The sequence below is a fragment of the Bidens hawaiensis genome, unplaced genomic scaffold (assembly GCF_021521415.1).
Source record: "Bidens hawaiensis isolate Kalapana, Puna unplaced genomic scaffold, B.hawaiensis_p1.1 tig00002477_1, whole genome shotgun sequence".
In the NCBI taxonomy this organism is placed as follows: Eukaryota; Viridiplantae; Streptophyta; class Magnoliopsida; order Asterales; family Asteraceae; genus Bidens; species Bidens hawaiensis.
In genome coordinates, this window is record NW_027491136.1 from 3,092,287 (window position 1) to 3,103,128 (window position 10,842).

At 38.0% G+C, this 10,842-nt stretch overlaps 2 protein-coding genes and 1 pseudogene across 3 annotated transcripts; 2 read left to right on the top strand and 1 right to left on the bottom strand.

Annotated features, from left to right (window-relative positions):
* The first annotated feature begins 356 nt into the window (after positions 1–356).
* LOC143619711 (coatomer subunit alpha-1-like) lies at positions 357–5,318 on the top strand. Its single transcript, XM_077091579.1, has 5 exons — positions 357–409; positions 510–728; positions 1,414–1,908; positions 2,082–5,058; positions 5,145–5,318. The coding sequence occupies exons 2-4, from the start codon at positions 521–523 to the stop codon at positions 5,024–5,026; spliced, it is 3,648 nt and encodes a 1,215-aa protein (XP_076947694.1). The 5' UTR covers positions 357–409; positions 510–520; the 3' UTR covers positions 5,027–5,058; positions 5,145–5,318.
* A 775-nt stretch (positions 5,319–6,093) lies between these two features.
* On the bottom strand, positions 6,094–7,521 carry LOC143619712 (cysteine proteinase 15A-like; annotated as a pseudogene). The gene is made up of 4 exons (XR_013151226.1): positions 7,048–7,521; positions 6,851–6,970; positions 6,504–6,747; positions 6,094–6,403 (listed from the first exon to the last, which is right to left on the bottom strand). The product of XR_013151226.1 is annotated as a cysteine proteinase 15A-like (transcript).
* A 1,463-nt stretch (positions 7,522–8,984) lies between these two features.
* LOC143619643 (transcription initiation factor IIF subunit beta-like) lies at positions 8,985–10,330 on the top strand. Its single transcript, XM_077091526.1, has 6 exons — positions 8,985–9,231; positions 9,314–9,421; positions 9,509–9,640; positions 9,717–9,791; positions 9,894–10,043; positions 10,118–10,330. Exons 1-6 carry the CDS (start codon positions 9,052–9,054, stop codon positions 10,235–10,237), a joined length of 765 nt encoding a protein of 254 aa, XP_076947641.1. The 5' UTR covers positions 8,985–9,051; the 3' UTR covers positions 10,238–10,330.
* The last annotated feature ends 512 nt before the right edge of the window (positions 10,331–10,842 follow it).

Genomic DNA, 10,842 nt, shown 5'->3' on the forward strand with positions numbered 1-10,842 from the left:
CACATCATAACATCATGAACTATTAAAAGTATATTTAGTTATTTACCATTTAGTTCTCAGATTCATTTTTATAATTTTTTATGTAAGTGCAAGTAACTACGTCGACTCATTTTCTTAAAACTTTCAACCGACACTATGCCAGCCTGCCAGGTGTATATTTCGCGGACCGCTTTCAAACCGGTATCACACCTCCGGTTCATCCCAAACCGGTCCAAATCTGATAAAATTATCTTTATTTACGAAATTGCCACGCTGTGGATCTACCAGCAGAGGTCTATTATAACTTCTGATCTACGCACTCACAAATCATAAATCTACATCTCCATCATCTCAAGCCGACAGATCAATCGATCCGTCGATCAATCAACACTTCGGTTCTAATTACGCCACCAAATTGCCAGATCTGAAGGTAAACATTCGTTTGAATCCACTGCATTTAAATAACCAAACCGATCTATTGCTCTTGAATTAATTTCCGCGTTTAATTAATTAATTGATTGATGAATTAGGGTTTTGGAAAATGTTGACGAAGTTCGAGACGAAGAGTAATAGAGTGAAAGGCCTAAGTTTCCACAGCAAGCGGCCATGGATCGTAGCTAGCCTTCACAGTGGTGTGATCCAGCTATGGGATTACCGAATGGGCACTCTCATCGATCGGTTCGAAGAACACGATGGACCCGTTCGCGGTGTCAATTTTCACAAATCTCAGCCTCTGTTTGTCTCTGGAGGTACATTTTAATTCCAATTAGGTTTAATTAGGTTGATCTAGCATTTACTTTCATATAGCATTGTCGCGTAGCTCGAGCACGAATCGTGAGTAGTTTGTTAATTGTTTTGTTAATAAGAATTATCTTAAAATGTATATTTAATGTATTAAATAAAAATTAGATAAATAATAGGCTTGTGATCCGGGTTCAAGATGAATTAATCATCCTTTGTTTGATTTTACTCCATTTAAATCTGCATCTTCATCATCTCAAGTCGACAGATCGAGATGTTTAATTAGGTTGATCTACCTATCAGTTTCATACAGCATTGTCAAGTAGCTCGAGCTAGACTTGTTTATTAATTATTTTACTAATGTTTATACCTATTTTACATCTTATGTACTTATTTTTATCATAATTTTATCTATAATAAGAATGAGTATAAGATTTATTTTATATATTGAATAAAAATTAGATAAATGGTAGGCTTGTGATCCGGATTGAGATAGGCCTTGTTTATTGTACAAACTTATTTTAAATTTTTAAGCTTGGCTTGGTTTGAGTTTTTAGCGAGCTGATCTCGAGTAGCTCATGAGCAGCTTGGCTCATTTACATCTCTATTGTCAAGTTTAATGAAGTTATATGCTTGGATAGATTGATAGAAGATGATTGGAAATTTATTTGGATTGATAAATGATACTTGCAGGAGATGATTACAAGATCAAAGTATGGAACTATAAACTGCATAGGTGTTTGTTTACCCTTCTAGGGCATCTTGATTACATCAGAACAGTTCAATTTCATCATGAGTCGCCTTGGATTGTTAGTGCTAGTGATGATCAAACTATCAGGATCTGGAACTGGCAGTCTCGTACTTGTATATCTGTGTTAACTGGACACAATCATTATGTAATGTGTGCTTTGTTCCATCCAAAGGAGGATCTTGTGGTGTCTGCATCGTTAGATCAGACTGTTAGGGTTTGGGATATTGGTGCGCTCAGGAAGAAATCTGTGTCTCCTGCTGATGATATCCTTCGGTTGGGTCAAATGAACACGGATTTCTTTGGTGGTGTTGATGCTGTTGTTAAGTATGTTTTGGAGGGTCATGATCGTGGAGTTAATTGGGCTTCGTTTCATCCCACCCTTCCTCTTATTGTTTCAGGAGCTGATGATCGCCAAATTAAGATCTGGCGAATGAATGGTAAGAATTTATGATCTCATTTCTTTTATTCATTTCATGTTATATATTCATAATGAAAGCCATTGCTTTTTGTGATTCAAGAAATCTGAAAACAACTTTTATTTATTGGTTTCCATTACACAAAATGACTAAAGATTTATATTACTATTTTAATTAAGGATGTTATGTTTCAGATTCAAAAGCTTGGGAAGTAGACACATTGAGAGGTCACATGAACAATGTTTCATCAGTTCTTTTTCATTCAAGGCAGGACATTATAGTATCAAACTCTGAGGATAAAAGCATACGTGTTTGGGATGCTACAAAAAGAACAGCTCTCCAAACTTTCAGGAGGGAGCATGATCGGTTCTGGATCCTATGTTGTCATCCTGAAATGAACCTTTTGGCTGCTGGTCATGATAGTGGCATGATAGTCTTCAAACTAGAAAGAGAACGGCCCGCCTTTTCTGTCAGTAACAATTCTCTGTACTATGTAAAAGACCGTTTTCTTCGGTTATACGAGTACTCGACTCAAAAGGACACTCAAATTATACCGATTCGCAGGCCCGGTTCTGCCACATTGAACCAGGGTCCTAAAACTCTGTCTTATAGCCCGACTGAGAATGCGTTTCTAATATGCTCAGACGTAGATGGTGGATCTTATGAACTGTATATCATATCAAAAGATGGTTTTAGCAAAGGCGACACGGTCCACGAAGCAAAACGAGGCGTTGGTGGGTCAGCAGTTTTTGTGGCACGAAACAGATTTGCAGTGCTTGAAAAGAGCACGAATCAAGTGCTAGTAAAAAATCTAAAAAATGAGATAGTGAAGAAGAGTATGCTTCCGATTGTTACCGATGCGATATTCTACGCAGGTACGGGTAACTTGCTGTGCAAGTCAGAGGATCGGGTGATCATCTTTGACCTTCAACAAAGAATGATTCTTGGTGACCTTCAAGCATCTTTTGTAAGGTATGTTGTATGGTCAAGTGACATGGAGAGTGTGGCTTTACTTAGCAAACACTCGATAATCATTGCTGATAAACGGCTTGTGCACCGTTGCACACTTCATGAAACGATCCGTGTTAAAAGCGGATCGTGGGATGATAACGGTGTGTTTATTTACACAACTTTAACTCACATCAAGTATTGTTTACCTAACGGAGACTGTGGTATCATAAAAACGGTCGACATTCCAGTATACATTACAAAGATATCTGAAAATAATATCTTTTGCTTGGATCGAGATGAGAAAAACCGGTCAATCGTTATTGATGCAACCGAATATCTTTTCAAACTGTCACTTTTGAAAAAGAGATATGATCATGTGATGAGCATGATAAGAAACTCAGAGCTATGTGGGCAAGCCATGATTGCATATTTACAACAAAAGGGGTTTCCAGAAGTTGCTTTACATTTTGTGAAAGATGAACGAACCCGTTTCAATTTAGCACTTGAAAGTGGAAATATTCAGATTGCAGTTGCTTCTGCTAAAGAAATTGATGAAAAAGATCATTGGTATAAGTTGGGTGTCGAGGCGCTCCGTCAGGGTAATTCGGGTATTGTTGAATACGCGTATCAGAGGACGAAGAATTTCGAGAGGCTATCGTTTCTGTATTTAATTACAGGAAATTTAGATAAGTTGTCGAAAATGATGAAAATTGCAGAGGTAAAAAACGATGTTATGGGCCAGTTTCATAACGCGTTGTATTTAGGTGATGTCAACGAACGTGTCAAGATTTTGGAAAATGCGGGTCATTTGCCACTAGCTTATGTGACAGCTAAGACTCACGGGTTGAATGATATTGCTGAAGGTCTTGCGGATAAACTTAACGGGAATGTTCCGGTTTTACCGAGTGGTAGGTCTCATTCGCTTTTAATCCCATCGACTCCTGTATTGCGTGGCGGAGATTGGCCCTTGTTACGGGTCATGAAAGGGATCTTTGAGGGTGGTTTGGATAGTGTAGGACGGGATGCACCAGAAGAGTATGAGGATGCAGCCGATGCTGATTGGGGTGAGGATTTGGATATTGTGGATGTGGAGAATATTCAGAATGGTGATGTTAGCATGGTGTTGGAGAATGATGAAGCACACGAAGAAAACGAAGAGGGTGGTTGGGATCTTGAAGATCTTGAACTTCCCGTCGATGTCGAGACACCAAGAGCTACAACGGCCAGGTCATCGGTTTTTGTGGCACCGACACCTGGCATGCCCGTGAGTCAAATCTGGGTTCAGAAATCATCTTTAGCTGGTGAACACGCAGCTGCAGGTAACTTTGACACCGCTATGCGGTTATTAAACCGCCAGCTCGGAATAAAGAATTTTAAACCGTTAAAATCGTTATTTCTCGACCTTCACACGGGAAGTCATACTCACTCACCCGCTTTCCCGTCATCTCCAATAATCGCACTAGCCATTGAGAGAGGCTGGAGTGAGTCAGCAAGTCCGAATGTGAGGAACCCACCCGCACTCGTTTTCAGTTTCTCTCAATTGGAAGACAAACTCAAAGCCGGTTATAAAGCGACTACTGCCGGGAAATTCACCGAAGCTTTACGGGTTTTTATGAGCATTCTTCATACTATTCCTCTGATTGTAGTTGAAACAAGAAGAGAAGTGGATGAAGTCAAAGAATTGGTTATTATTGTGAAAGAATATGTTTTGGGTTTACAAATGGAGCTTAAAAGGAGGGAAGTTAAAGATGACCCCGTTCGCCAGCTGGAGCTAGCGGCTTATTTCACTCACTGCAACCTTCAACTGCCTCATTTGAGGCTAGCTTTAATGAATGCTATGAGTTTATGTTTCAAGGCGGGTAATTTAATTACCGCATCAAACTTTGCTAGGCGTCTTTTGGAGGCTAATCCTGCTGAAACTCATGCTCAGAAAGCTCATTCGGTTATACAGGCGGCTGAGAGGAACATGAAGGACTCCATACAGTTGAATTATGATTTTAGGAACCCGTTTGTGGTTTGTGGGGTGACTTATGTTCCTATTTATCGTGGACGGAAGGATGTTTTGTGTCCTTACTGCGGTTCACATTTTGTTGTTTCTCAAGAAGGGGAGATTTGTGCTGTTTGTAACCTTTCGGTGGTTGGATCTGATGCATCTGGTTTACTGTGTTCTCCAGCTCAAATCAGATAATTTGAAATTCTATCTCGTCTTCATACTATCAGGTAATTAATCGTGTGTGTTATGTTTAATATTATTTTCTTCCTTTCTTCATATTGATGCCTTGCTTAAATTCTTGTAATTCAAACAGGAGTATTCGGATTTGTTATAAGAGCCAACTCATTATACTTGTTTTTCTATTTTAAACTACTTAGCAATATTTCATTGTGTATCAGTATTAATTTTGAGATCTTAATTCTGGTTGTTTTTCTATTTTAAATACTTAGCAATATTTCTATGTGTATCAGCATTAATTTTGAGATCTTTATTCTGTTTGTTTTTCATTTTTAAATGGCTTAGCAACATCTTTTTTGTTTATTAATATTAATGGGATAGTTTTATATTATATGCACTCTAAACCTTCTCTACTTCTCTTTTGCACCCCCCCCCCTCCCCCACAAAAGGTGTAAACATTGCCAGGGAAAAAAGGCGGGTCGATCAGGCTGGGTAATGGGTTAGAATGGGCTCGGTTGAAATGGGGTGTGTTAGAAAGTGCTCGGGCGAAATGCGGTGTGTTAGAAATAATCATTTTAATTCTGATCAGATCTGGTTTTGACAAATATATCTACTATTCAAAACTGAGTTGTTTTAAAAATATCATTTATTGTTGCATCTTTTTTACAATTTGAAAGAGATGTGGAGTTAGTCTACTGTCTGCATGTGATATGGAGGCAACTTAAATCATTTATTCTAACTTTAATTTCAACTTTTAACCGAAAGTGTTTGCCTTTAGTTCCAAACTTGTTAGCCTTTGATTCAAATACCAATTCAAAAGAAATTTGGCAACCAAACACGATTGGAAAATGAAAAACTAAATTTTAGTTGTATTAAGTTCAATGAATAAAAGATGGTTTTAAGGATTCTACTACTAATCATTGTCACACACACATACCACTGAATGAAAATCAAAGCTTTTAGTAGCAAGTAGCGTTGTTTGATGGATAATGATAAAAGATAAACTACTTAGGACCAACATCTAGATCATGAGATACTCAGAGAGAATGCTTCATGACAGTTCAATAACAATACATCCTTACTGATACAGACATAATATATACAAATGGAAATCCAACAACTATTGAGTGTTTGTAGCGACCACGGCCGACACCATGGTGTCCATCCCACAAGCATTGTATCCACTGCAAAGCTTGTAGTACCCATCCTCACCCCAATCCTCACCCCATGAGTTCTTGATGATCCAGTATGGCTTGTCCTTGAACCTCAGCAGTGCATAACCAGCAGACCCAAACCCGACAAGAAGCACACCATGATCCATTTTCTGCTTTGAGCAAATATATGGACATGAGACTTTACCGATGTAGGTTTGCATCCAAGCAGCATTAATCCCAACTGCACAACAAAAAACCATAACAATCCAATTAAGATAAGATAAGATAAGATAAGATAAGGTTAACATTATTATTATGATGGTAGCGACAGGTTTATTTACTTGCAAGAGGGCCGTATGTGACAAGATTTGCAGCGATTTGGTCTTCGTCGGTGGAAACAACACTAAAGTTGGAGACAGACGCAGCAATTTTGGACTTGTCAAAGTGGCAGGTACCATCTTTTCCAGTGTAAGGGTAATCTTCTTCTTTTTGAACACCACCGGCTTTAAGGATGTACTCGAATGCATTGTTCATCAGTCCACCGTTGCAACCAGCGTCACATGAGTTGTATTCAGCAGGATCACACTACAAAAGCCACAACAATCCAAACAATTAATCAAACACCTTAGATATTTCTAAACTCAAAACAAAACCTAATTTCAACACAGATTAAACAAGACAAACAAACCTCATGATCACAGTCCACAAGCTGTTGTTCGCTCAGGCTAACCAGCTCTCCGGTCTGAAGGAAGTGAGATCCTTCCAAAGCTCCTGTTGTGCTAAACGACCAACACGATCCACACGAACCCTAAACCAATAAATTTATAATTAATTCATAATAAACAATTTGCACGTGAATTTATTTACCCTAAACAAAATTCTCACCTGATTTTTAACGGGAGTAACGGCGCCTTTATCTCTCCAGTCAAAATCCTCGGGTAAATTATTAGTCGGAAGGATCGGAGCCTTATTAGCATCAGCCGGAAACTTTAACGGACTCTTCAACCCAAGGTACTTCTTCCTAAACTCCGACGGAGTCAAATCAGAAAACTTAGTAACACCGTGCTGAGCAGTCGGATCCAGCAGCTGGTGACGCTTGGCACGGCGTAGGTTGGCCTTAAACACCTTCAACCGGTAGTCATGCTCCTCTTGAGTAGCATAAGTCCTACCAAACTTACTTTTGAACAGATTAAAGTGATGTTCAGCTGTCAACAACGGTTCGGCAGCAGGTGTCTCGTCCTCCGGGACCACTTACCGGATGAACGGATCCGGTGAGGCTTCGTCACCGGCGATGGCGGTGGCGGCGGAGAAGAGGAGGAGGAGTGAGAAGATGGATAGGCGGCTCATGGTGGTGGGATATTTTTTCATCGGTAGCTTCATGTCCTGAGTCCGAGAAGATAGTAGGTGACGATCTGGCCGTTGAGATCGTGACACGTGGTGGGATATTGTTTACTGAAAATATCTTATTCTGGATAATGGCGTGTAGCATTGGCTATCGAGCCTTTATTTATTTCTTGGTGGTACTTGAAAGTTGAGGGTAAGGTTCATTTTGATCCTCCATGTTTATTTTCATAGCAGTTTGTTCGTTGAAACTTGAAATAGTTTTAATACTTAAAATTAAAATAAAGTAGAGTTAACTGAAAGTTACATGTAAGGTATGGGTTATGCAAACACAGGATTGGTTATCCAGACATTAAATGATAACTTTTTGGCTTATACGGGGTTATGCGAGCCGTATAGTCCTACCTTTGTGCTAGTTTATGTTTATGTGCTTTGTATGGTTTTATACGAGTTGGGAAGCTTTATCCTACACGTTTCATACAAGGATTTACCGCTCGTATAAAACACAAAAGTTAATAATAACATCCGACATTGTTATAAATTGAAAACACGTAATTCAAAAGTAAATATTTTGTTCTATATTATTTAAATAGCCTACAAACAACATGGATGTTTCGGGATACCGGCCTTCTAAAGTTGTCATGCGATACGCTCGTATAACCCTGTTGATGGTGTACGGAATAGAGGTCAAAGTATAAAATGATAGTTCGAATGTTGTCGTGCAAGCGAAGTCTATATTTGTGTCAGGCTCTGTAAGAGCTATGAAGCCCTATATGGCTCGTATGGGGTTATACAAGCCATATAGATTACGAAAAGCTACTTCTGTGTTCCCTCAGTACATTTGTTTGTTACACGTGGCCTATACAAGTCGTATAGGTATGTATAGACATAATTGGTGTTTGTATATAGCATCCCTATATATAACATATTTTCGTTGATGTGTAATGAAAATTGCCAAATTGATGTAAAAAAAAACCTTTAATCTAAAAACAACATATTGCTAAATAAACTTCTCACATCTTATCTTACGTCTTGTATCTTAAACCGAATATTTGTGTGTTTTCATATAATAAAAATAGACAGTTAGCTTAATATTAGGAGTTTGAATCAAATACAAATGACTTTTTATCGTGATAAGTGTACAAATAATCAAAGTAATTATGCTAATATTAGAATATTTATTATTACTCTATAACTTATGAATTAGAGTAATTATTATTAGAATATTTTATTTTTTATAACAGAATTACTTTAATTCAAAACGGTACTTACTCTAGTTATCTATATATTTAGTATATGTTAATTTTATTTATGACGGCTCACCCTATTATTTATAAAATATATCAAAAAAGAATAAAATGCTTTAAGTTGGTCAAAAATCAAATTTAGGTCATATTTATTCGTCTTTTACATAAATTTCGAGTAAAACCCCAAATATTCACAGAAACCTTAATCGGCGGAACGGAGATACATAGCACACTCCAGGTTTAATTCTAGAGACAAACCAACCAACCACATCATCGTCAGCAGAGAAGACTCCACAAGTCAATGGAAGACGATCAGAAGGATATGGAAACATCAAAAGCCGATAGATCGGTTTGGCTTATGAAGTGCCCAGTGATCATTGCCAAGGCATGGAACTCTATCCCCTCTGGTTCTCAACAAACCCTAGCCAAAGTCTTCGTTTCACTCGATCCTCTGCACCCCCAAGAACCCAATTCCCTTCAGGTTCCTATTTCTCAAACCCTAATTTTATAAATACTGGAATTAATCGTTTGTATGTATAATCAATTGGGTGTTAAATCAACAGTTCACCATGGAAATGGGTGGCAGTGAGAATGTGAATATGCCCAAAAGCTATGCGTTAAATATGGGTAAAGATTTTGTACCCATGGCTGTTTTCTCTGAATCAAACCAAGGTCAGAGGATCAATGGGTTATGGATGATAATATCTTTCGGTAATCGGTTTTTTGTGTTTTGATGGTATTTATGTTTTTGTGTGGCTGGAAAAGTTGCTAGTGAAGGGAAGGTTGAGCATAAGTTCGATATGCAACCGAATAATAAGAACATGGAGGAGTATAGTCGAATGTGTCGGGAACGAACGAATAAGTCGATGATCAAGAATCGGCAAATACAGGTACTCGTTTTCGTATTGTTTTAGTCTTTTAGGTGGTTAGTTATGGATTTACGCTAAATGTTGTTTGGTTTTATAGGTGATTGATAATGACAGAGGGATGCTTATGAGGCCTCTGCCTGGAATGGTTGGTTTGGCTGGTTCGAATTCTAAGGTATGCGCGTCCTGAATGGTTTGTAGACTTGTAAAGCTATGTCTTTTATTTTATTTTTTTGCTTTTCTAATTGTGTTTATAATTATATATTTATGTGTCTAGGAAAAGAGAAAGGTTGCTGCGGTTAAGGCACCTGAGGTGAAACGAACGAGAAGAGACCGTGGGGAGTTGGAGGATATGATGTTTAAGCTTTTTGAGAGGCAGCCGAACTGGACTTTAAAGCAGTTGCATTTAGAAACCGATCAACCAGCCGTGAGTGTCTGATTTAACTTTGTGGTTATTTATTATAAATTTATGATACCGAGTTGTTTTGTTGTCTGTTGCAGCAATTTTTGAAAAAGATTTTGAATGAGCTTTGCACGTATAATAAACGGGGAACAAATCTAGGGTCGTATGAGTTGAAGCCGGAGTATAAGAAGTCGGTGGAGGAGACGGGTGCTGAATAGATAACTAATTGTGCAAGCAGGGATTGTAAAATGATATGAATGATGAGTGATTACTTTCTGACTTCGAAGACTTTAGTTTCTTACATTTGGGTTGACAGGATCAGTAATTTTTTTAATTGTTAAGGGTTAATCTGTGGTTAAAAGTTAACACCTAGAAATTTTTGTGACAATTATAAGAATTAGCATGTGATAAAATTGTGACAATGTGTCTAGCTCGCAACAAGGTTGCATCTAACTTTTCAGATTTTGATTTGTTGTAAGGTGTTTTGATACAAATGTTTACAATGGTATCTTAAGATATCTCACTTCTTAGGCTTAACTTGTTATAGAATAACCCACGTTATAACCGTGCTTCTAATTACATTAGAGCGGAGTGTCTCAACTTCGCAAGTTTAATTCCTTGTGATTATTTTTGATGTGCATGATTTGACAAGGACTAACTCATTATAGTTGTGCGTCTAACTTTATTGGTTTGATGCATTCTTACACGTAGCATTTCGCAATACACAGCTTAATTTTGGCTTTTAACACTAAAAAAGTGAGCCAACGCTAAGCATGTCCTTAGGCTACGTAGTGGAGGGCTAAAAAATGGGGACGTTTTCGAC